Raw genomic sequence first — 21,269 nt, forward strand, 5'->3', positions numbered from 1 at the left:
TCGCTGAATCGCTTAGAACACCGACGTACGTGCGATCGACTTATCATGTTACATAACATTGTGCACAGATCTGTCCGTATAGCTACAACCATTTCTTTCACCAGTCATACTACCCATGTGACCCGCCGATACGAACCTTTGAACACTGTACCATTCAGATCTTTTACTGAATGTTATAAATATTCTTATTTGCCCTGCACAGTTGACACTTGGAATAAACTTGATAGTTCTTTGAGACAATTACCACATGCCTAGTTTGTGAAACAAATATCCAATCATGATGTTCTCATTCTTTGCTATAGTTTTTTTTTGTGCGTTTCTTGTAACCACTCCTGCAATGTCTAAAATATGAGACGGCAGTATCTACAAATAAAAATAAATAAATAATATGTCAGAGGAGAGGTGTAGTGGGCGCACACGTACCGACAACACTAAGTACTACAATTGCGTGTAGAGACCTGTACACGCTAATTCGTGGCATAGTAACTTCCTTAGTATGTCACTCTAGTGACCAGATGCCTACCGTCGTAATAACTTTGCGAAAACCGTAATCAAGTCCATGGGATGTCTTTTCGCATGTAACCGTCCATCCGGCTAAATGTGAACCTTGGCGTCACCGCCATACAAACGTTACTTATGCAGCAGGCCTTGCTTACCTGTCGTCTAAGGCGAACCATAAGGAAGTGGAGGCGCTGCCACGGCATACTGCTTCAACCGGAGTGTAGGGACCACAGCAGAGCTGTACAACGAACGTGCGGTACGACTGCTTAATATCGCCGAATGCAACGTTTCCTAGTTAATGTGGCATTGAGCCTTGTTAGGCTTCGCGGTTACGCGTGTTCATGCTTTGCAGCGACTAAACCCACAACAGCCATCGATAGAGACGACCGCAACAAGAATCTGGCGATAAGGCTTGGTGAGTCTGGCGAGTCAATGGGCGGAGATAAGCGGTAGGCGCTAGGAAAACCGGGAACCGATACTAGCGACATTGTACGCCACTAGTCATTGCAATGCAAGCTCGAGTGCGCAAAAAAAAAAGGGAAGACAAAACGATATACCGCATATAAAGGCAAGAATAAAGGCGTTGGAAGCGAACATGATTTCAACATGTGGAACATTGCCCTTGTATCACCTATTGGAACGCGAAGTAGCCACAACTGCTGAGAAGGAATTATTCAGCGCTTGTTGCTGAGATAGTTCGCTCATTACTTGAGAAAAAAAGGTATGTCGTTAAAAGGATGGGGACGAAGGGAAAAGACGAACTGACAAACCCGGGCGCCACTGTGCGCGCCCGTGTTTGTCCGTTTCAAGCCCGTCCTTTCGAGTTATGCCTAGACAATACTGTCGTGCACAGTTCCCGTTGTGATCTGGGTAGTATGTGCACATGCGTCCGTTATTGTCTATAATGCCACGCTGACTCGCCTAGCGTAATTTAGCGCGGTTTCTTGGTGAGTTACGGCATGTGCATAAGTTTGCAGTTGCACTCTTTCGGTGGTAGTGGTTTGCCTACGCAGTGAACGAGGAAACACTGGCGGCATGCAAACACTACATTCATAAAGCAGGACGATGCACAACCACGAAGCTTCGAAACCCATTTCAACCCCGCGAAAGCTGCCCCGTATAGTAGTATTTTGAGTCCGGATGCACTCATATTTACACGCACTCATTAGTTTATATGTCGGATGAGTCTCTCTCTCTCTCTCTCTCTCTCTGTGCGTGGGCGCGTGCGTGCGTACGTGCGTGTGTGAGTGCGTGCACGCACACGCGCATTTGTGTGTGTGTGTGTGTGTGTGTGTGTGTGTGTGCATGCGTGCGTGCGTGTATGTGTGTTTGCGTGTGTGTTTCAGAGAGAGGTACGTAAAAGATACAGCCGTTCACCAGACGAGATCTGCAATTGGCTACAGTGTACTTAGGAAGGAATACGATCGAATCAAAACGGAGAAGAGACCTTCAAACCACCATATTGCCAGTATTACGAAAACGCCATCTCTAAGTTTCTCTTAGGTTAGGACCAGAAAAAAAATGGCGACGAAAAACTTCAGTGAAACTGAAGCTCGGGAACATTAAGAGAACTACTCGACAAAACAGCATTGAACTCATTGCTCTGGGTCGCTCCAAATTTCGGCACAATGCCAACCGGGTCAAGGCCAATGGAGCCGGAACTGCTTTCTGCACGCTAAACTGAATGAAATGGCACAAATAATCAATGTCAGCTACGTCGCTGATGTTCCGAGAGCGATGAGCGGATATCGTAGACATGCGAAGAAAATGAGAAAAAAATAAAGTTTACAATAATTACCTGCGCAAAAGACGGACGCGGGTCAAAGAAAGAAGACGAACGCTCCACTTTGTGTTTGCCTTCAGTCGATGTTCTATGCTTTATCTTATGAGGTTTTCTTGTTTTTTTTTCTGTGAATTACTCGATGCCCCATTGCTCTGAGAAATCATTGCTGGCGCAAACGGCCTACAATCATGGTACATTCAAATGCGAACTATTCCGAGAGTGCGCTACCTTATCTGAGCAGGCCGTGGTGCGCCCCAGTTTTGCTAAAAAACATTCCACTTATTGTTCTCGGCTGCGTAGGAACTGTGGGCAGCAGCGACGTGTGCGAATTCAAGAACATGCATGTCTACCGTGCACAATTAAACAACAAAGACAGCGCTCGTGCTTCTGGACGTGCGTTTCAGGCAACAGCGGAAAACACCAGCGACCACGATCGTGTCTTCTTTACTTTTATTTTTCTTTCCTAGTAGTGGCAATGTTCTCCGTATAACATTGCTTGCGAGATTGAACTCGAAATTGAATGGCGGCTTCGGAAACTGCCGATACAAAGGGAGGGGCGCCAGGCGTGTAGAGAATGGGACAAAAGGGAAATCCCCCGCTACATTCTAACTCTGATTGTGCGCATGCGGGGTCTGGCACCCCAATTGCGCGTTCGCTGAAACGAGAAATCTCGCGCTAGGGAAATGCGGTACGTCTTCCTCAACACAGTGAAATCGAGACCGACATTCCATTTATCCGGTTAATGCCGGTTCCCCCCCAGCCTCTTTAGGGCAGGTACAGTGAAAAGGTTTTTTCTTCCGCGTGTTTAAAGTTCCTCCGCGCAGAGGACCAGAGACTTATACAGTTTATTCAGACGAAATGGATTTTATTAAGTGGGCTGAAGCTGTAGTTGCAACAAAAAGAAAGAAAGAAAGAAAGAAAGAAAGAGAGAAAGAAAGAAAGAAAGAAAGAAAGAAAGGAAGAAAGAAAGAAAGAGAGAAAGAAAGAAAGAAAGAGAGAAAGAAAGAAAGAAAGAAAGAAAGAAAGAGAGAAAGAAAGAAAGAAAGAGAGAAAGAAAGAAAGAAAGAAAGAAAGAAAGAGAGAAAGAAAGAAAGAGAGAAAGAAAGAAAGAAAGAAAGAGAGAAAGAAAGAAAGAAAGAAAGAAAGAGAGAAAGAAAGAAAGAAAGAAAGAGAGAAAGAAAGAAAGAAAGAAAGAAAGAGAGAAAGAAAGAAAGAAAGAAAGAAAGAGAGAAAGAAAGAAAGAAAGAGAGAAAGAAAGAAAGAAAGAAAGAAAGAAAGAAAGAAAGAAAGAAAGAAAGTAAGAAAGAAAGAAACGGGTGTAAGGGAAGAGCAGAGAGGATATAAAATTAGCTTGTCAGTGTTGCCTCCTTACTAGGACCAGACTCACCTGAGGAAATTGAAAACGAAGTTTAGGCCATTTCTGATTGCAGTAATAGAGAGGGACCGGGCACGTTTGTTTTTCTTAGCTTGTTACATCCAACCTCATTCGCACAGGTCATACAGCCTTGGCCGAATTCAGTGCGTAGTAAAGTAAATCTGTCGACTTTGTGAAAACTTCGCGAGGTTGCTTAACTTACCACGTGTATGGTTATAGTGAACGAATAAATAAGAAGGTGACGAATAACAGAGTAATCAACCGTGAGCCCAAGCAACACTGCTTTCGAGAAAGTGAGGGAACGCGTAGGAAGCGCTCACGCCACCTCCTCCGCGCCATCTCCTCGCGCTCACGCGAGGAGAGGGGGGAGAGTTGGCGCATGCGCGTGGGGGAGCGGACGCGTGAGGGAAGGACGGACACAGCCCCGAGCAAAAGCTTCTTCGCATGTGAAAAAATATATGAGCAGCAGATCTGTGGCAGCACATATGCTATATCAGCACACGTTTTATGAGTGAAAAGAAGCGGTAATTGTTTTTGCTCTTGCGAGGTCTAAGTTTCGCTGGATCGAACGTTTTCATTCCCTTCTACCTGAAGTAGTATCTGCCATTTGCTGCCGTCTCAAGTGGTCGTCGCGTAGGCTTCGCAGACTCCCGACGTGGTTTCCCGTCGACTGGCCGTTGACGATATCACAATCGAATGATCCGCCAGCTTCAGCAAAAGCAAAGCACAGAGGAATCTGACGAATCGAAGCTCCACGCAACCGGAACCCAGGGCCGGCGTCAGGCACGTTGCCTTTGACTCTATGTGGATGAGGCTATAGGAAACGCGGCTCGAATGCCCATGTCGGAGTTAGAAGCCCGGAAACTACACACTTCCTGCCACGTGCTGGTATTGATTTGATCCACCACGATTGTTGCATTATTTTGGAAGCAGTAATCATTGACTGATATGACTAACTATTACGGTCGAGAGATTTGTAGGTTCCGACGTTCTACGTTAGGGTTACGGTAGGGTTACAGTGTATGAGGGACGAACAATGAACTTTAATAAAGTAGTCCCGAGGAGCACCGCAGCCGTTCAGGGCGGCAGCGCCGCGGGTCGCTCCCACGTGGGGACGGGGAGGCCAAGCCTGACCGCCGCGTCGTGGGCCCTCTGGACGGCCCTTAACTGGTGCAGTAGATTCGAGCTCCTTAGCTCGGAGCACCACTCCTCAGTGAGGCGTTGAGGGCCCCGTAAGGAGGGACACCGCCAGGACATGTGATCTAAATTGCTTCGCGCGCCACAATTGGGACGGTCCGGTTCAAAAGCGTCCGTGTAAGAACTTAGGGTTGATAGACTAGGATAAGACCTGGTGTTCTGGATTAATTGCTTCCACGTGATGTCAACATGTCCCGGTGCCGAAATGTCAGTAAGTAGCTGTTTCTAATACTTCTTCAACGTCTATAAGAGTGCGTATAACTAATATAATGATCGTTGGGGTTTCACGTCCCGAAACCAGGATATGATTAGGAGGGACGCCGTATTGGAGGGCTCCGCAAATTTCGACCACCTGGGGTTCTTTAACGTGCACCTAAATCTGAGTACACGGGCCTCAAGCATTTTCGCCTAAACTGAAAATGCGGCCGCCGCGGCCGGGATTCGATCCCGTGAACTGCGCGTCAGAAGTCTAGCACCATAACCACTATAGACCACCGCGGCGGGTATGTGCACAATTAGCACTTTCATTTTCAATTTATTTTCATCAATCATAATGCAGCAACTAATGTGCGCTTGAAATTGAGGTAAAAACAAGAAACGTATGCTCAGAGCCTTTCCACCTTGCACCCTGTAGGTAAATCAGTCGTTTTTATGAGTTAACTAAATTCCTTGATTAACTAGATGGCGTTTGTTGAATAGGCGAAACAGGCCAAATGTGGCAACCGGGCAGCAGACACCATAAAGAGAAGAGGGCATCATCTTTTTTCCCAATGCAGTTGCTGTTGTCGACTAGTATTCGAAAGAAAAACTTGTCTCTATGAACCCAATAAAAAGTCAGTAACAAGTACGAAACTTAAATAAAGCAGAAACAGGAATATTAGGCCGATTTCGCTCGAGCCATTTCAGTAATCTCGCCTTTTTTGTAGGCAGCTTAATAACTTTTTCTTTATAATATTATTTTTTCATGTCTCACTGTACCACGGCAGTTGTAAACAGAGGAACGAGACAAGAAAGCTTACCTTCGCGAGGGATGAGTTCGAAATGAAAACGCCGTTAGCACCTCGAACCATCTCTTCCCTCTGGTGAAGCTCCTAGACAAGAGTCTTACCCGGGAGCTGAGCGACGTTGCAGTGCGCCATTCTTCCTACGAGCTTATAGTCACGGCGCTTTTGTACAGCCCGAACTACCATTTTGAAAAGAACTCAAATTTCTCGGCTATGTTTTCTTTAAAGATTTCCGAGCTCTCTCAACAATTCCGTTCATGTTCGAAGTGGTTCCGGTTCTGTTCGAGTGTTTCAGGCAAGGGGATCAAGGCGTTAAAGCAAAAATAATTTGGATGAATGCGTCTTTCTGTGCCGTACTCCCTTTCATTTTATTTTTATATCTTCTTTTTTTTTGGGGGGGGGGGTGTCCGCGCTATCAGGTTAAAAATTTAAACAACCGGAACTGACACGCTCGGTTGGTTATCTGACACGAGTGTCACCTCTTCGATGACGGCGCTTGTTCGCATCAAAGGACGATTATAATTGTACGAGTACTGCACCATGTCTAGAGACCAGCTATAAAAAAAAACGAGGAAGAGACAAGGACATCGTAGATTTGACATTGACAGGCTTATGAACACGTTCAGTGCGACAGGACCAACCAGCTGCGAGGAGATGACAGACTGCGTCAAGGAGCGAAGCAACTGCAGTGGCGAGGCTTATTGAGGCTCTTACAACCGAAAATATCAAGGCCCTTCACACCGCAAAATTTGCGGCCATTGTTGCGAAACGCCTGAACTCTGCGCACTGCTGAAAGGATTAAAGACATCTTCAAACCAGAAAAGGCCTAACTCTGCAGCACCTACGTGGATCGCAATAATGACAGCATAGTAGCGAAGAACGCTGTGTCTAAAGGTACGTCGGACGTACCCGAATCCCAAAAGCTAAAGGTACGTCGGACGTACGCGGAACCGGGAGTCTAGAAATACGTCGGACGTACCCGAATCCCGAAAGCTAAAGGTACGTCGGACGTAGCGGAATCCCAAACGCTGAAGGTACTACGTCGGACGTACCCGCAACTGGGAGTCTAAAAGATACGTCGGCCATCGCGATGTTGTCGCATTCGTCGACGGGCGGGTCGCGGCTACCGATTTTTGCAGATATACGACGCAACGAGCCTTTGTACGAGTCTGTTGACGTAAAAGACCGACAAGGAGCAAGGCGGGCGACCACTGCTGACAATGAAAACTTTGAGCATCGCGTGTGTGACGAAGGGCGTCGCGGTCGCCTGCCGTGGACTTCTGTCAGTCGCCAGTGTTTCACATGCCGCGATGACAGCGAAGTCGCTCCGTTCGGCTTAATTTCACATGTGCTGCGAATGGCCTGCGACTGGCGTGGCGAGCAAATTGCTTGCTGCCGTTCTTTGTGGCAGGCACTGCACAATTTTTCAGACGAATGTAGAAATCTGTGCGTTATGATTAAGCTTTCATGAACGGTAACGAACAGCACGCGTGCTCTGCCATTTATAAACACTTTGCATACATACATACAAAGAACTTTATTGGAGTCCTGAGCGACAAGATTAAAAGAGGCCAAGAGACCTAGTCAATTGAGTGGCTCCACCCATGTCGGCACCTGGAGATGATGAATCTCGGCGACGACACGAGCCCTCTGGACGGCCTGGAGTTGGTGAGCAAGATCGGGATTGCGCAGTCGCTCATATCAGCTGACCGCGTCGTGTAGAGTGGAGCCCACGTTAAATGGGCACAGCTAGAGCATATAGTCGAAGGAGCAGGTTTCGTGCCTGGAAACGCTTGTCCAATCTAAATTTATATACATCATCATCATCATCATCATCATCATCATCAGCCTGTCTACGCCCACTGCAGGGCAAAGGCCTCTCCCATGTTCCGCCAATCAACCCGGTCCTGTGCTTTCTGCTGCCACGTTATACCTGCAAACTTCTTAATCTCATCTAACCACCTAATTTTTTGTCTTCACCTCACGCGTTTGCCATCCCTTGGAATCCAGTCAGTTACCCTCAATGACCACCGGTTATCCTGCCGACGTGCTACGTGGCCGGCCCATATCCATTTCTTCTTCTTAATTTCAACTATGATATCCTTAACCCCCGTTTGTTCCCTGACCCACTCTGCTCTCTTCCTGTCTCTTAAGGTTACACCTATCATTTTCCTTTCCATCGCTCGCTGCGTCGTCCTCAATTTAAGTTGAACCCTCTTTGTAAGTCTCCAGGTTTCTGCTCCGTAGGTAAGTACCGGTAAGATGCAGCTGTTATATACCTTCCTCTTGAGGGATAGTGGTAGATTACTATTCATGATTTGATAATGCTTGCCGAATGAGCCCCATCCCATCCTAATTCTTCTAGTTATTTCACTCTCATGGTTCGGCTCCGCGGTTACTACCTGTCCTAAGTAGACGTACTCCTTTACAACTTCCAGCGTCTCGCCACCTATATACACGTCGGCGCAATTTTAACGACTCGGCCGGCTTGACGGGTACGTCCCGGTCGCGGGTACGTCCGACGTAGTACCTTCAGCTTTTGGGATTCCGCTACGTCCGATGTAGCTCTAGCTTTTGGGATTCGGATACGTCCGACGTATTTCTAGTCTCTCGGTTCCGCGTACGTCGGACGTACCTTTAGCTTTTGAAATTCGGGTACGTCCGACGTACCTTTAGACACAGCGTACAACGCTAGTGATAGACTTTGCTGGTGGCAAATGTAGGCAAGACTCATCTTCGTAAAGCTGTAATTTCTTTCTGAATTATTTCAACTTTTAGGAGCTTGCTCGCCAAGCTTCTTATGGTCGCGCCTTGTCCTCACCTGCGTAGCCGTCGGCGGCACACACCACGCTCGGCGCAGCCGCGCTCTCTCCGGTGATTTCAAGAATGCTCACTAGATGGCGCCGCCGCTCTAGGCGGCACACACCACGCTCGGCGCAAGCGACTGCTCGAGGGCCGCACCTCTCGTTTCGCTGGCTTCCTTTCTCTTCGCCGGGAGCTCACTAAGTGAACACTCTTCGTTGCCGCTCCGCAGCATGAACGGCAGCAGCGCGAAGGGCTCGCAACGCAGCAGCAGCTCGGGGAGATCTCGCCTTGCCAATAACCAGCCAACACATGATGTTACGTTACGCTCTCCGATGCGTATCGTACGACTGCAAACGTCCCACCACCATCAGAGGCACCTGTATCGATGTTGCCTTCTCCAACTTTCCATTGCGTCCCATCATCGATGATCCTTGGAAACATACTTTACTGATCATAAAGCAATCATCTTTAAAGGGAAACGAGTCCCCGAACTCATCGAGGGACGTCCTTCTTGAACTTGGTAAAACAACATCTCTTGTGTATATATAATGTTTATAGTTCATCTAAATGTATATAGAGCATCCAGCCTTACCTTAATAAACATTGTGTATGTAATGCATATATAACAACGTTGTGACGTTTATATACGATGGTAGAGGAATGTGTTTGAACTTGGTAAAACAACATCTTTTGTGTATATATAATCTTAATAGTTCATCCAAATGTATATATACTTCATCAAAATGTATATAGTGCATCCAACCGTAAATTAATAAACATTGTGGAAGTAATGTATGTATAACAACGTTGTCACGTCTATATAGGTACGATGGTAGAGTAATGTGCACGGAGCATTCGCGGGTTACCCGATCATCTCCGAGCAAGCTCCTCTAACATAATTCACTTCGTGGATATGGAGGTGAATTTTTTTGAAGTTTACGAGAAAGAACTTCAAGAATGACGTTGAGGCAAAAACCAGTCAAAAAGACGCCGGACAAGGGGAAGAAGTGACACACACAATGAGTGGACTAGCAACTGTGCTTTATTAGCTGACAGCAACTCCCAGAAGAACCACGACGCAAGCGCTGATCACGTAAAACCATGAAGCCAAAAACCAAAACATGAAAAAAGCAAAAACAAAAATTGGTCTACATGACGGCCAAGAATTTACCGCCAGAGTGACAGGAACTCGCATTCCTTCTGTAGTAATGAAATGGACGTAGTACTGACACAATCGCCACGGTGCATGTTGATATGATATCCTTCAAGGATTTCGTGCTCCTCCTTTGACATACTTTGAGCTGGGCGTGTCTTCTCTGTTTTCGGTGTCTTTTTTGTAGCGCAATCGTGCTGGCGTGTTTGGTAAGCCCTCGATATGCGCATAACTACTCAGTTTACACAAAGACGTCGATACAGCTCGTAACGCTTGGCACAACTAAAAAATCCGGCATGCTGCTGCACGCTGCCTGCTTCACATGACACTGATACGCACAATGCGGGGGATCTGCTGGGTTTTTTCCCCGCACGGGTCGCAGAACACGGTCCCTCTTTATTCTGTAGCATGCATGGTGAGTCAAGTGCCCACTGTCGAATCAACACACTCGTGGGTCTTTAGTCGCACCTGTGGCGTCGGCCGCCGTCCCCACCCCCACTGCGCATGCTCGGCCCGTCTCGCGCCGGCAGCAAGCCTCTCCTCTCCCTTCCATGGAAGCAACAGTACCTTCAATCAGCGTCCCACCACTCGTTGAAGGCAACGTCACCCCACCCTCACCGTCGTCGGCGTCAACAACAGCAAGCAACGCAGAAGACAAGGCTGCGAAGAGACGAGCATACGACGCTGAACGCAAGCGTTTGAAGCGAGCTGCGGACCCCGAACTTCGTGCACGCTGGAGCCGTTCAAGTCGTACTTGGTGTGCGCATCGTGTAACGATTAAGCATTCCAAAACCATACCCAATTATGCAACATTCACGCGATATCCCCACCGCTCTGCGACGCATTTACTCGAGTTCCCTCCGTGGGAAGATGCGGGCGACTTTTTTCATTTTGGCATGGCTGGGAGGAGCAGAGCAAGAGCAGATAGCCAGGCCGCTAAAAGACCAGATTGGAGGGATGCCTCGTATTGCCGGGTCGAATCGCGTAGGGATGATTTCTCCCCTGTCGGTGAACACCTTAATAATTAAATTACAAATAAAACAAAAGCCGCATGCGCACCACATTTTTCTTCCTTGCTTTGCTTTCTGCAGTTTCGCATTCGCGAACCGTTCGAGCCATGTCAGCGCGGCGGCGTATGCTGGTTGGCACGTCCTATTTCACGGCTGCTGGTGGTTGTTTTCTAGAAGTTGGCTGAACTAGAGGACTGGGTTGAACCGTATAGAGTTCCGAACACTCAGTGCTGCCCGGTAACATGAATAATGGTCTCAAACTGCACTAGAAAGCGAAACTTGAGGCTGAACAGTGTCCACATGGGCCCCTATTCTGAAAATAGGCATTTAAAGGCACTTGTAGGAAGTTAGGCCCAAATGCCAAAGGTAGGCATTTATAGGCACTCTAAAAACACTATAAAACTCCTTCTTAACCTCTAATTCATACTCATACTATCAAAGTATGGCGATAGGAACGCAAGAAACAAAACAGGCATTTGCCTAAAATGCGGTCTCTAATGATGATACATGAGGCTGGCAATGACAAAGGAGTGGCTTATTTGTGAACCGTTATCTATGAAAACAGACGCTACAGGGGCACTGCAACACTCTTTCAGCATGGTCAGAAAACGCTACCGATCGGTAGTTCCTGAGAACACGCGAGCCATACATTATAGCGCAGCACGAGGCCTGGAATTTGCAATTAATTCTGAAGTCCACGAGAAATAGCTCGCTCTTTTCTCGACAAATGATGTTATGAACCGAAATGACCGCGCCATAAGCCCAAATTCCACGGCCATTGGCTGCTTTGGGCATCTTGCTCTACATAGCTGCCGCGGCCGCCGCACGGATGGCACTACGTGCGCGCGCGCTCTCTCGCGATCACACTGAAGGTAAGTCGCAAAAAGAAATGAAAGTGACCAAGGTCCTGACGCGCGCTCCGACAATCGAACATAGCTTCTTTCCCCCTTGTAATCCCCCCTCCCCCTCCTAGCTTTCAGCGCGCTCGCTGGTACGAAAGGAGAGAGAAAACGCTTAAAGCATGCGACGAATCCCTGTAACTTCCCTCGTACTCGACGGATTCTAAAACGTTTCGCGGTAGTCAATTCTAGAGACAATAAACTGCTTTAACGAAGCCGTTCATTGATTACTTGGAAAAGTGTTACAAGGCCCCTCTAAAGCACGGAGCCTAGTAAACGTCCACTGTATTCATACTTCCCTTGTTAATAAATTGAAAACTTGAGGCAAGTGATACAACCCACAGCGATAACTTAGCAGCTAAGGCGTCATCTCGTAGACATCATCTCGTAGACGCGGGTTCTATAGTCCCGGCCACGGCGGCCACATTTCGATGAGGAGAAATGCAAGGACACCCGTGTACTAGGTCGTAGGTGAACGATAAAGAACTGCAGCTGGTCAAAATTATTCCGGAGCCCCCCGCAACAACATGCCCCATATTCACATCGCAGTTTTGGCCCGCAAAACCACTCAAGTTATTAGAGGCAACTATGCTAAAAATGACCACGGAAACTGAACGCTTGGAAAGGGCATCCAGTTTTAACAATTTCGCGCTCAGGAAATTAGCGCCGCAGCGCGATAGGTAGCGGAAGGGTAAACATCGAAACGGACGCCATAAGTAAATATTTACACGAATGCAGGATGCGCGTGTTGCGACGCTGCGTTTTCACGCACTAAAGCGGATCGCACCGGCAAAAGTCGGCGTAAAGATATAAATTCCGAGGCGATAAAATGCAGCGCAAAAAATGGTTGTGGGGCTTTATGCGATAAACCGTTATATAATTATGATGCACGACGTAGTGAGGAATTTGCATCACCTGTCAGTTTTTTTGCAGGCGCCTAAATCAAGGAACACTGGTGCTTTTGCAATTCGGCCTCGTCGAAATGCGGCCGCCGTGGCCTGAAATGAAATCCGCTTTCTCGAGCATAACAGCGTGACATCCTAGCCGCTAAGTTGCCACAACAATAAAGCTATAGATTCTGGCAACCAGTGTGGCAGCCCCCGTGAACGCATTCTCCCTGCGGCCGTGGCCATGTCGTGATCTGCAGAAACGCAAAAGGTTTGTTCTTTTACGCCGCCCCTGTGTAGGTGTACTGTATACGCTATACCTCCGAAGTTATGCTGGTAAAAGGAATTTCTCAAAGCTCGCGCATAATCAATGACACCACAACCCGCGTTACCTAGAACTTCAGAGTGGTTGGCAAGAATGATGATCCGGAAGCCCGACTACGCCTCATGCAAACGGGTCTTCACGCAACGTTAAGACTTTTCAAGCAAGAATGCACGGCGCAAAAAGCTTTTAGCTGCGAGCACAGAAGATGGATTGTCTCTCTCTGTGGGCTCTTCCTCAAAACCAGGGAGGCGTATTGCAGTGAGGCTAACTTCCCTTAGTCTATACTATAATAAAAAATTTGCTGTGGCTTAGCTCAGCTATGCCAGGATACACGTAGCGTTAGCAAAGGTTCAGCTTATTATTCTTAGCTTTCCAGATTGTCTAGGATTATTAGCCTTCTGTTCATTATTCGTACGCTGAACCGCTAATTGCCGGTCAACTACTTAGGGATCCGATGAGATAAGCTTCTCGGCTCTTCTGCGCCGTTGAGCAGCATTTGCGCTCTCCTTCTCCATGACGTTACCCACCTGCAAACGCCAGTCAGAGGCGCTATCAAGCGGCTCCAGCGCAGTGTCAGACGGTGACTGCACAGCGAAGGCGAAAAGCTGTGCGCGCGCCGGCGCCAGTGTGCCTGCCATGACTCCTCTCGAATGCGCAGACCAACAGCGGCGAATCGCGCGCGGTGGTGGCGGAGTCTGCGCGCGCGCCGGCGCCAGTGTGTCTGCCGTGGCGACGACGCCACTTCTCCTGAACTCGCAGACCAGCAGCGGCGAGTCGCGCGCGGCGGTGACGGAGAGCGCGTCAGATGCCGGCTCCAGTGAGCCAGCTGTGTAACATCACTGGTACTCGCGGATGCGCAGCACGACTCATGAGAATCCACGCGAATTCGGCTCCGGCTGGGCAAGTGTAGCTAACGCTACAAAACACATTTAAAAGAACACACTAAAGTTCGCTCTTACCGCGGCGGCCAAAATATTCACATATGGGTTCCATGGTTTAATATCGACGTATGGTATGCGGCCTTAAGAAATGTCATTTAAAGTACGTCGCTACTTTGCTTTCTAAGCTGGATGATTTTGGCAGTGAACAACAAATGAGGGGATCGACGTAGCAAGCATGAAATGGTTCGTGTATGTGGTTTACCCGGTCCAAGAAGGTACGCGGTGGTGCTCTTGATATATTAATCTTGGAAAAGTGGTATCGAGCATGCACCAATTTGATAAGTGGCTCACAGGGCTCATTACTGCAAATATGGGAGCCGACATTACTTCCCATTCTATTTACCTGTAAAAAATAACGAAAAAGAAACGAGAGGAACGAATTTGCTACAAAGTAATCCTGGAATTTACAACGCACTGGTTACGATATTCTCTTTGTGTGCATGTCTTGAAGAATAGCCAGCTTTCGAGGTCGTTCGATGATTACCTGGAAAAGTGGTCCCGGACCCTTTAATGAGAAATATTGTGCTATCATTTTTCGCCAATTCGCAGCTTTGTCAAGCGCTACTTGTTGGTAAGAGCGCCGGCTTGTAGGCGTGAACGACGTATGTGAATTGGTGATTGCTGATTGTCCCTTCCGCAATTCCTTGAGCTCTGTCCGCGAGGATATCAGCTGTGGACTTAATCAGTTGTTGCTTGTCCTCAGCGCATAAATGCGCGTAGATTGGGTTGTACGAAGCAATGAGACCTGAAAAGTATGGGAAACAGGACACAGAAACAACGAAACAGTGTCAAACTAATTTTGTTAGGTCAGCCAAGAAACAAACAAACAAAAAAAGTCACGGTTTTGCCGCAACGGCGAAGCAATGAATGCGATAGCAATAAATTGGAATGTAACGCGAAGAACGGATAGCAGCTCGAAATTGCCAGCGCGTCGCTCGAGCCCGAAGGACACACGAAATGAACGAACAGGTACACACAGGTACAACTGTCACAGTTGTTACTTATTTCTGGTTGAACAGCGCGCTCCTTTGGCAAATCCGGCCGCTGCAGCGAGTTAAGTGACCTTCGTACGCTCTGTGACTTCAGCGCGGACATAGCGGGGAAAGCACAAGACATACAGACACCCGGTCCACCCCCTCAGGCCGCCCCATTCTTTCCTCGACATAAGCGCACGAAGGCGACCACGCCCCGTCGGGAGTAGAGCAACGGCGTTCGCAGGAGCGGGGCGACGATTCTTTAAAGCGCGCACCGCTCGCCCCACGCGCACTTCGCGCCATCTCGGTAATGACTAAGAAAGCATGCTGATGTAAATGGTGTATATAAATAGCTCGCCGTTAGCAGACTGAAAGACGGTACTTTTCGTGGCCTAGCCGTTTAACGCCGCGCGCTGCGAAGCGAGAGGTCGCCCCTTCGATTCCGCGCGTTGGAGAGTTTTTTTGAATTACTTCTCTTTGTGGCTTTTATAATATATATACACATATACATATACGGTGCATGACGGCGGCGACGGCGACGACAAAAACCAGTCGAGACTGTCCATATAATTGCTATCGCAATAAAACGCACGAATAATACTTAAAGCACATATACGAATAAATCCAATCTCAGTACGTGCTTTTAGAAACACTTGCTCCCGAGAATCTGCGTTTGAAAAAAAGGACTGTTTTACCGGAGTGATATTTGTATATGTAACATCGAACAGTTTTTCAGGGTTGGTTTAAAATTAAATTGCTAATTTTAATGCTTTGAAACTGCACGGTAAGTTATGAGAAACATCTTATTAAGGTGTCTGGCACGGTTGCCTGGTCAAAAAGACAAAAAATAGCCAAAAAATTTGAAAACTCGTCATAAAGTAGCAAACTTGAGCCAAATGCCGCAAAAGTAGCCCAAAGTAGTCACGCGCTTGAGAAAACTGCGCCGTTTTTATTTATATGACAAAATCCTTTCGTTGCAGATGCAAATAAGTACAAGATGAACGCTTAAAAAATAAAATTCCTCACATTCAAGCATATATCGGTGACCTTAGCAATCGCTGCGTGCAGGATGACGAAATTGCAAAAATGACACTCTTCACGCGTATTGCATGTCATTTTCTTAAGAGGACCAGAGGAAACAGTCTTGGGGCGACAATTAAAATGAGTATGACATGAATGTTCTGAAAGTCACAGTTGCTGGGATGAAAGCGTAAAGGGTAGTGTCTTTGGCAATTATTTCTGACGGCATAATGAAGTCCAAGCACGAAATTTCCGGAGCCCTCTGCTACGGAGTGCCTCATAATCAAATAGTGGTTTTGGCACGGAAAAGCCCAGATATTATATTATTATTATTATTATTATTATTATTATTATTATTATTATTATTATTATTATTATTATTATTATTATTATTATTATTATTATTATTATTATTATTATTATTATTATTGTTGTTGTTGTTGTTGTTGTTGAAGTTCAAGGAGTAAATAGTCCTAAATAGCAATCCGTACCTAATCATAAGGAATGTCACAAGCAGTTAGACGGACAATTACAATTTGATGTCGCGTCCAGCAGTATAGGTCAGGGGCGTAGCCAGAAATTTTTACAGCGAAAGCTGTTATGAGATCATTTCACCGGCCGTTTTTGGCGCCGTAGTTGTCCGCCGCCGCCGCCGCCGCCGCCGCCGCCGCCGCCGGTGTCCGTAACCAGTATCGCTCGAAATAAGAAAAAAAAAACGAAATAAGAAAAAAATTCCAGGATGGAACGAGGTACGAACCTGGGCCCTCTGCGTGGGAACCCAGTATTGAACCTCTGAGCCATGCCGGTGCTTGAAACTGCTTTGCAAAAAGGTCCTATACAGGCTTCATGTCGGGAAGGAACCACATTAGCATATGCAATATAGCGTGGTATAAGAGTAAAATAAGCACCAAGCGTCGTACAACGCGAATTCTGTAACCAGGCGTCACACAATGCGAATTGCGCAACGAGTAGGTTGTTGAATGCTTCCAACCCATTACAAATGACTCTGCCATAATTCTTCATCGTCATCAGGCACAGCATCAACAAAGTGCGCATAATGCCTTGCATGCGTATAGCAGGTACCAGCGCTCTCCGTAGAATGACGAAAAATGGCACAGTGCCTTCTGCCCTACTTCTAAAAAATTACAATGATTTATAGCGTAGTGGGTTCCTCGCAAGTGCACTTGTATTGGTTGGCAAGGGAGCCCATAGGCGCATGATCCACTTCCTCGGGGTCTCAGTAAAATTACACTGATTTATAGCGTAGTGGGTTCCTCGCAAGTGCACTTGTATTGGTTGCCAAGGAAGCCCATAAGCGCATGATCCATTTCTTTGGGGTCTCAGTGAAGTTCTTTGACCCCCCCCCCCCGTCTCTCTCCCACGTCAACCTTTGTTATACAGCATGTCGGGAGAGGGAAATAACGACCGGGCGTCACCCAATGCAAATTACATAACTGGTGGGCCGTTTAAAGATTCCAACCCATTACAAAGGGCTGAGCCTTAATTCTTCATCGTCATCAGTCGTCGCGTCAACAAAGTGCACATAATGCCTTACAGACGTGTAGCTGGTGCCGCGCTTCTCCGCAGAATGACGAATAATGTCTTAGTAGGTGCTTCCCAACTTCACAAAAATTGTGATTTATGGCGTAGTGGGTACCTTTCTAGTGTACTTGTATTGTAGCCCCAAGAGAGCTTAACGGGCTCTAGAAACGCCGCTCTTCCAGCTTTCGCTGTGACTGTGCTGCGGTTTCAGCGCAGGCCTTGTTTTCGGGGGAAGGTGGGCTTCAACCCTACCCGACGGATTGCATTTCGCGCAAAAAACACGAACACGAAGGAAAGAACCACGAGACGAGCGCAGTCTCGCGGTTCTTCCACGAACACCGAGACGAGACTGCGCTCGTCTCGTGGTTCTTCCCTTCGTGTTCGTGTTTTTTGCGCGAAATGCAATCCGGAATTGCAATACCAATTCGTCCAACGCTCAGTTCTTCTAAGTGTATATATTTCGTTCAAAATTCAAAATTTCAAAGTTCAAAATTTCGGGCATCACGGGTTTGATCCCCCCCTCTCCCGATCCCCCCTCTCCCTCATCCTCCCCCCTGGCTACACCAATGGTGGTCTGCAAAATGACGCCTCATGAGGCAGTTTTCTATGAATCTTCCCTGAGTTTTCCCACAGCCTTGGCTTTTGTGTAATGTAAGTGCCGAATTCTATTTTAGGAGCTTTAAATACGCCTTTGCAGCCATGTTTTCACACAGCGCACTCGAAGGACAGAGGCTGCGACGTTACCAGATACTGACAATTTGGCTCATCGAAGGAACAAGAAAGTAGCCAAAATGTAGCCAAGCAGCCAATACCTTTTCTTCTTGCGCCACCAGCCTAAAAACGTAGCCAAACCTGGCAACCCTGGCCCCTGGAATAATTACCGCAAGGAAGGAGCTGTGGTCTGGCAAATATTGCATGTAGCGGATAATGCTTGGCCTCTCTATAGGGAAGGTGTTGCAAGTAAAGGAAAACGCAATCGAAGGACGTCAGACGATATCGTCATGCGTTGAGATAAGGAAATTCGCCGGTAGATAACAGAGTAGGCTCACGAGTCACAGCGACAGCTGTACATTACAGAAATAGCCGTTCTCATGGCAACGGGTCTATGCGCGAGTGATGATAATAATGTGTAGCATTCTAATGTCCGAGCTGGTATGCCATGGTGGATAAATTCACTCATTGCATTCTCAACTGTTATGTTTTGTGGTGTATAAAGGTGGCCATAGAATTGCTTAAAGTTAAACAGAGACGCTAAAATTAGGCTGTAGGGACTCACAAAATGATGTGAATAAAGTGTGCCAGACAAACTTACTTCGCTGGTGTTCTTTATATTGTATTTTGTAGACTTTGCGTTGTCGAAATACTCTACGATGTAATGTCGGCGGCGGCGCACTACAACGTTCAAATGACAAAAAAAAAAAAATCTTGCTCGTTGCTTATGACCGCCAAGGAGGACGTACAGCGCGTTTGTTTCGCCAACGCTTTGTTTTACGTACCTGTTGCAGCATTCAAGTCCGTTATGCTAACTGCGGGCGAACGTAACACTTCGCAGGTGAGCGTCTTGAGTCCTGTCTTCTTCATGACATGCTCAAGATGAGATCTCATGAGGTTCATGTCGGTGAAGCCAGCTGTGGCGGGCACTTTATGTAGAAGCACCTGGGTACGAGAAAAACGACGCAAATAGAGCCACGCATATTGCGTTGTTTAAACGATCTACTTTTTGTCATACCAACAGCGCTCGACATAAAGAGCGTAACTTACTTGAGGCATATCAAGTCTAGTGAGAATCACTGAAACCAAAAATGTTACATAGCACGTTTCCTTGCAGGCTTTATACATCATGAGTGAATGATGATTACGAAACTGAAGCAACGTTGCTTCAGGGGGCAACGCCCTAGAAGCTTAAATATCATTTGCATCAGAGCTACAATTGAGCTCTCTTGTATTCGTACCTCGGCGTATTTTTCCCACCGGACAGATTCGGCAAGAGTGCGAAATACATCGAACATGGGGATACAGTTCTCGAAGACGACAAAGCACTCCCCTCCTGGCGCTGTCAGTTTCTCAATATTCTTCATTGCTCGAACCTTGTCCTTGATCCAGTGCAGCAGGTTGAAGGTGTAGACGCGCGCGAAAGGGCCGTGTTTTTTCAGAAATCCATCAACGTCACCTTCCAGGATGTCGAAGTGAATGTAGTCGATCTTTTCACTTGCGTTGTGAGACTTGGCATAATCGAGCATAGCAGCCGAGTTGTCCACGGCCACTAGTTTGCAGCACTGATCCTGGCAGCGTGGCAGTAAATGGCGCAATGTGAAACTTCCTTCACCGCAGCCAACGTCCAGGAACCGAAGTTCCGATAAGTTGTCGTAGCTTGAGTGCGTGGGAGCGAACGCGTTCTTGAAGGCGTCGAGCGCGTTCGCAGAACGTTGCCAGTGGCCTTCCATGCAGAGACTGTAGAGTTCCGCGGACTTGAGTTCAGCGACTGAACGGCGAACGTTATCCCGAACTAGTTCCGGAACTGAGTCCATGTTGATTAAAAGTAGAAAGAAATATCTGTAAGAAAAATAAGATACCGAGGAGGTCATGCTCTGTGTCATGGTTGCAGCGAAGCCATGCAGAGTTAGATATTCAACTTAAAGCACCTGTAACCTGTATGACACTGAGGAGGTGCGTCGAGCTAACAGTAGAAGTTTGCATAAAATTTAGAAGATAAATGAAAGATTTCAAATATGTTTACCTGTAATTCTTGGACACGTACGTACTCGTGTTTGGCTTGAAAACCAGGCAAACTGGTTGTCTATGACGACCCTATAGGTTTTCCTTCTGGTGAAGCGCGAAGAGAGGAACTATACACGTGTAACAGCGCGCAGCTCTAAAAAAAATTACGCTTCACCTATGACAACGTTGGTGCGCCCATATGTGTCGCTTCCTGCGTCTGCCACCATCTTCATCTGTCATTGTTATTCTGCTTTCACAGCTGCTATGCGAGTATCACACGTGCTGCCCCGACCCTCGAAACGGGCAATTCGTGTTCGCTGCATTGGCGGAAACCGAAGCTATTTTGTTTACTTTATTGTCCTTTCCGTGGCACAGGTGTCGCGCATAAAAACTTCACTATCTTCGTTTAAACAAGTATTGTGCGCAGTTAAAATATATCAACGCACGTATACTATATTATCCTCTTCCCGGCCTACGCACTGCAATCACCCGCGTAGTTTCCCGAATTGATGTACGGATATTGTAATTAATTATATAGTATATGTCGAGAGGGAGCGAGAGAAGGGCGGGGGGGGGGGAGCAAAGTAAATACGAGTAAGTCAACCGGGGGGGGGGGGGGGGAATCGGAGATCTCTGTTCGTTCCGCGTTCGTTCTTGCGGTGTTACGTCACAAAAGTGGGCGGTCCGCAGCTCTCTTCCGCCGAGAGGAAGAGGACAGCCAATCGTCAAGCGGTGAGCGGCGAGCTTTCCGGAAGTAGACGCGCATCGTTTGTCCTCGGCAAAGGGACCGAATATTTCAAAACAATGTGTTTCTCGCCTTCTAATAAATACAGTTGTTATACGAAAAGATATTGTTTTTCTTTTCAAGCTCAAGCAGTTTCTGAAACATCAATAGCTTTGAGTGTTGATATTTATTGGTGTTAGTTTTTCTAACGTGCTTGCTATGTTAAGTCGCGCACGCGAAAAAAAAAATCACAGCATATCCACGGAGTGAATGATGATGAGTGGGCGAAGCTGCGGAGGTTCATCGGTAAACCGTGAATCTTCCGTGAATTCTGCCCAGTACATCATCACCGACGTGAGATCGGGCGCGTTTATACTAAAGGTTCGATGAGTTATGACGACTTGCAGCTCA

General features: G+C 47.1%; 1 protein-coding gene across 1 annotated transcript; it reads right to left on the reverse strand.

The window, feature by feature from the left end:
- Positions 1 to 14,108: 14,108 nt before the first annotated feature.
- Positions 14,109 to 20,383, reverse strand: LOC119392800 (juvenile hormone acid O-methyltransferase). The gene is made up of 4 exons (XM_037659751.2): positions 20,154 to 20,383; positions 19,369 to 19,969; positions 18,913 to 19,072; positions 14,109 to 14,625 (listed from the first exon to the last, which is right to left on the reverse strand). Exons 2-4 carry the CDS (start codon positions 19,942 to 19,944, stop codon positions 14,435 to 14,437), a joined length of 927 nt encoding a protein of 308 aa, XP_037515679.1. The 5' UTR covers positions 19,945 to 19,969; positions 20,154 to 20,383; the 3' UTR covers positions 14,109 to 14,434.
- Between the last annotated feature and the right edge of the window lie 886 nt (positions 20,384 to 21,269).

Source organism: Rhipicephalus sanguineus, chromosome 5, assembly GCF_013339695.2.
Source record: "Rhipicephalus sanguineus isolate Rsan-2018 chromosome 5, BIME_Rsan_1.4, whole genome shotgun sequence".
NCBI lineage: Eukaryota > Metazoa > Arthropoda > Arachnida > Ixodida > Ixodidae > Rhipicephalus > Rhipicephalus sanguineus.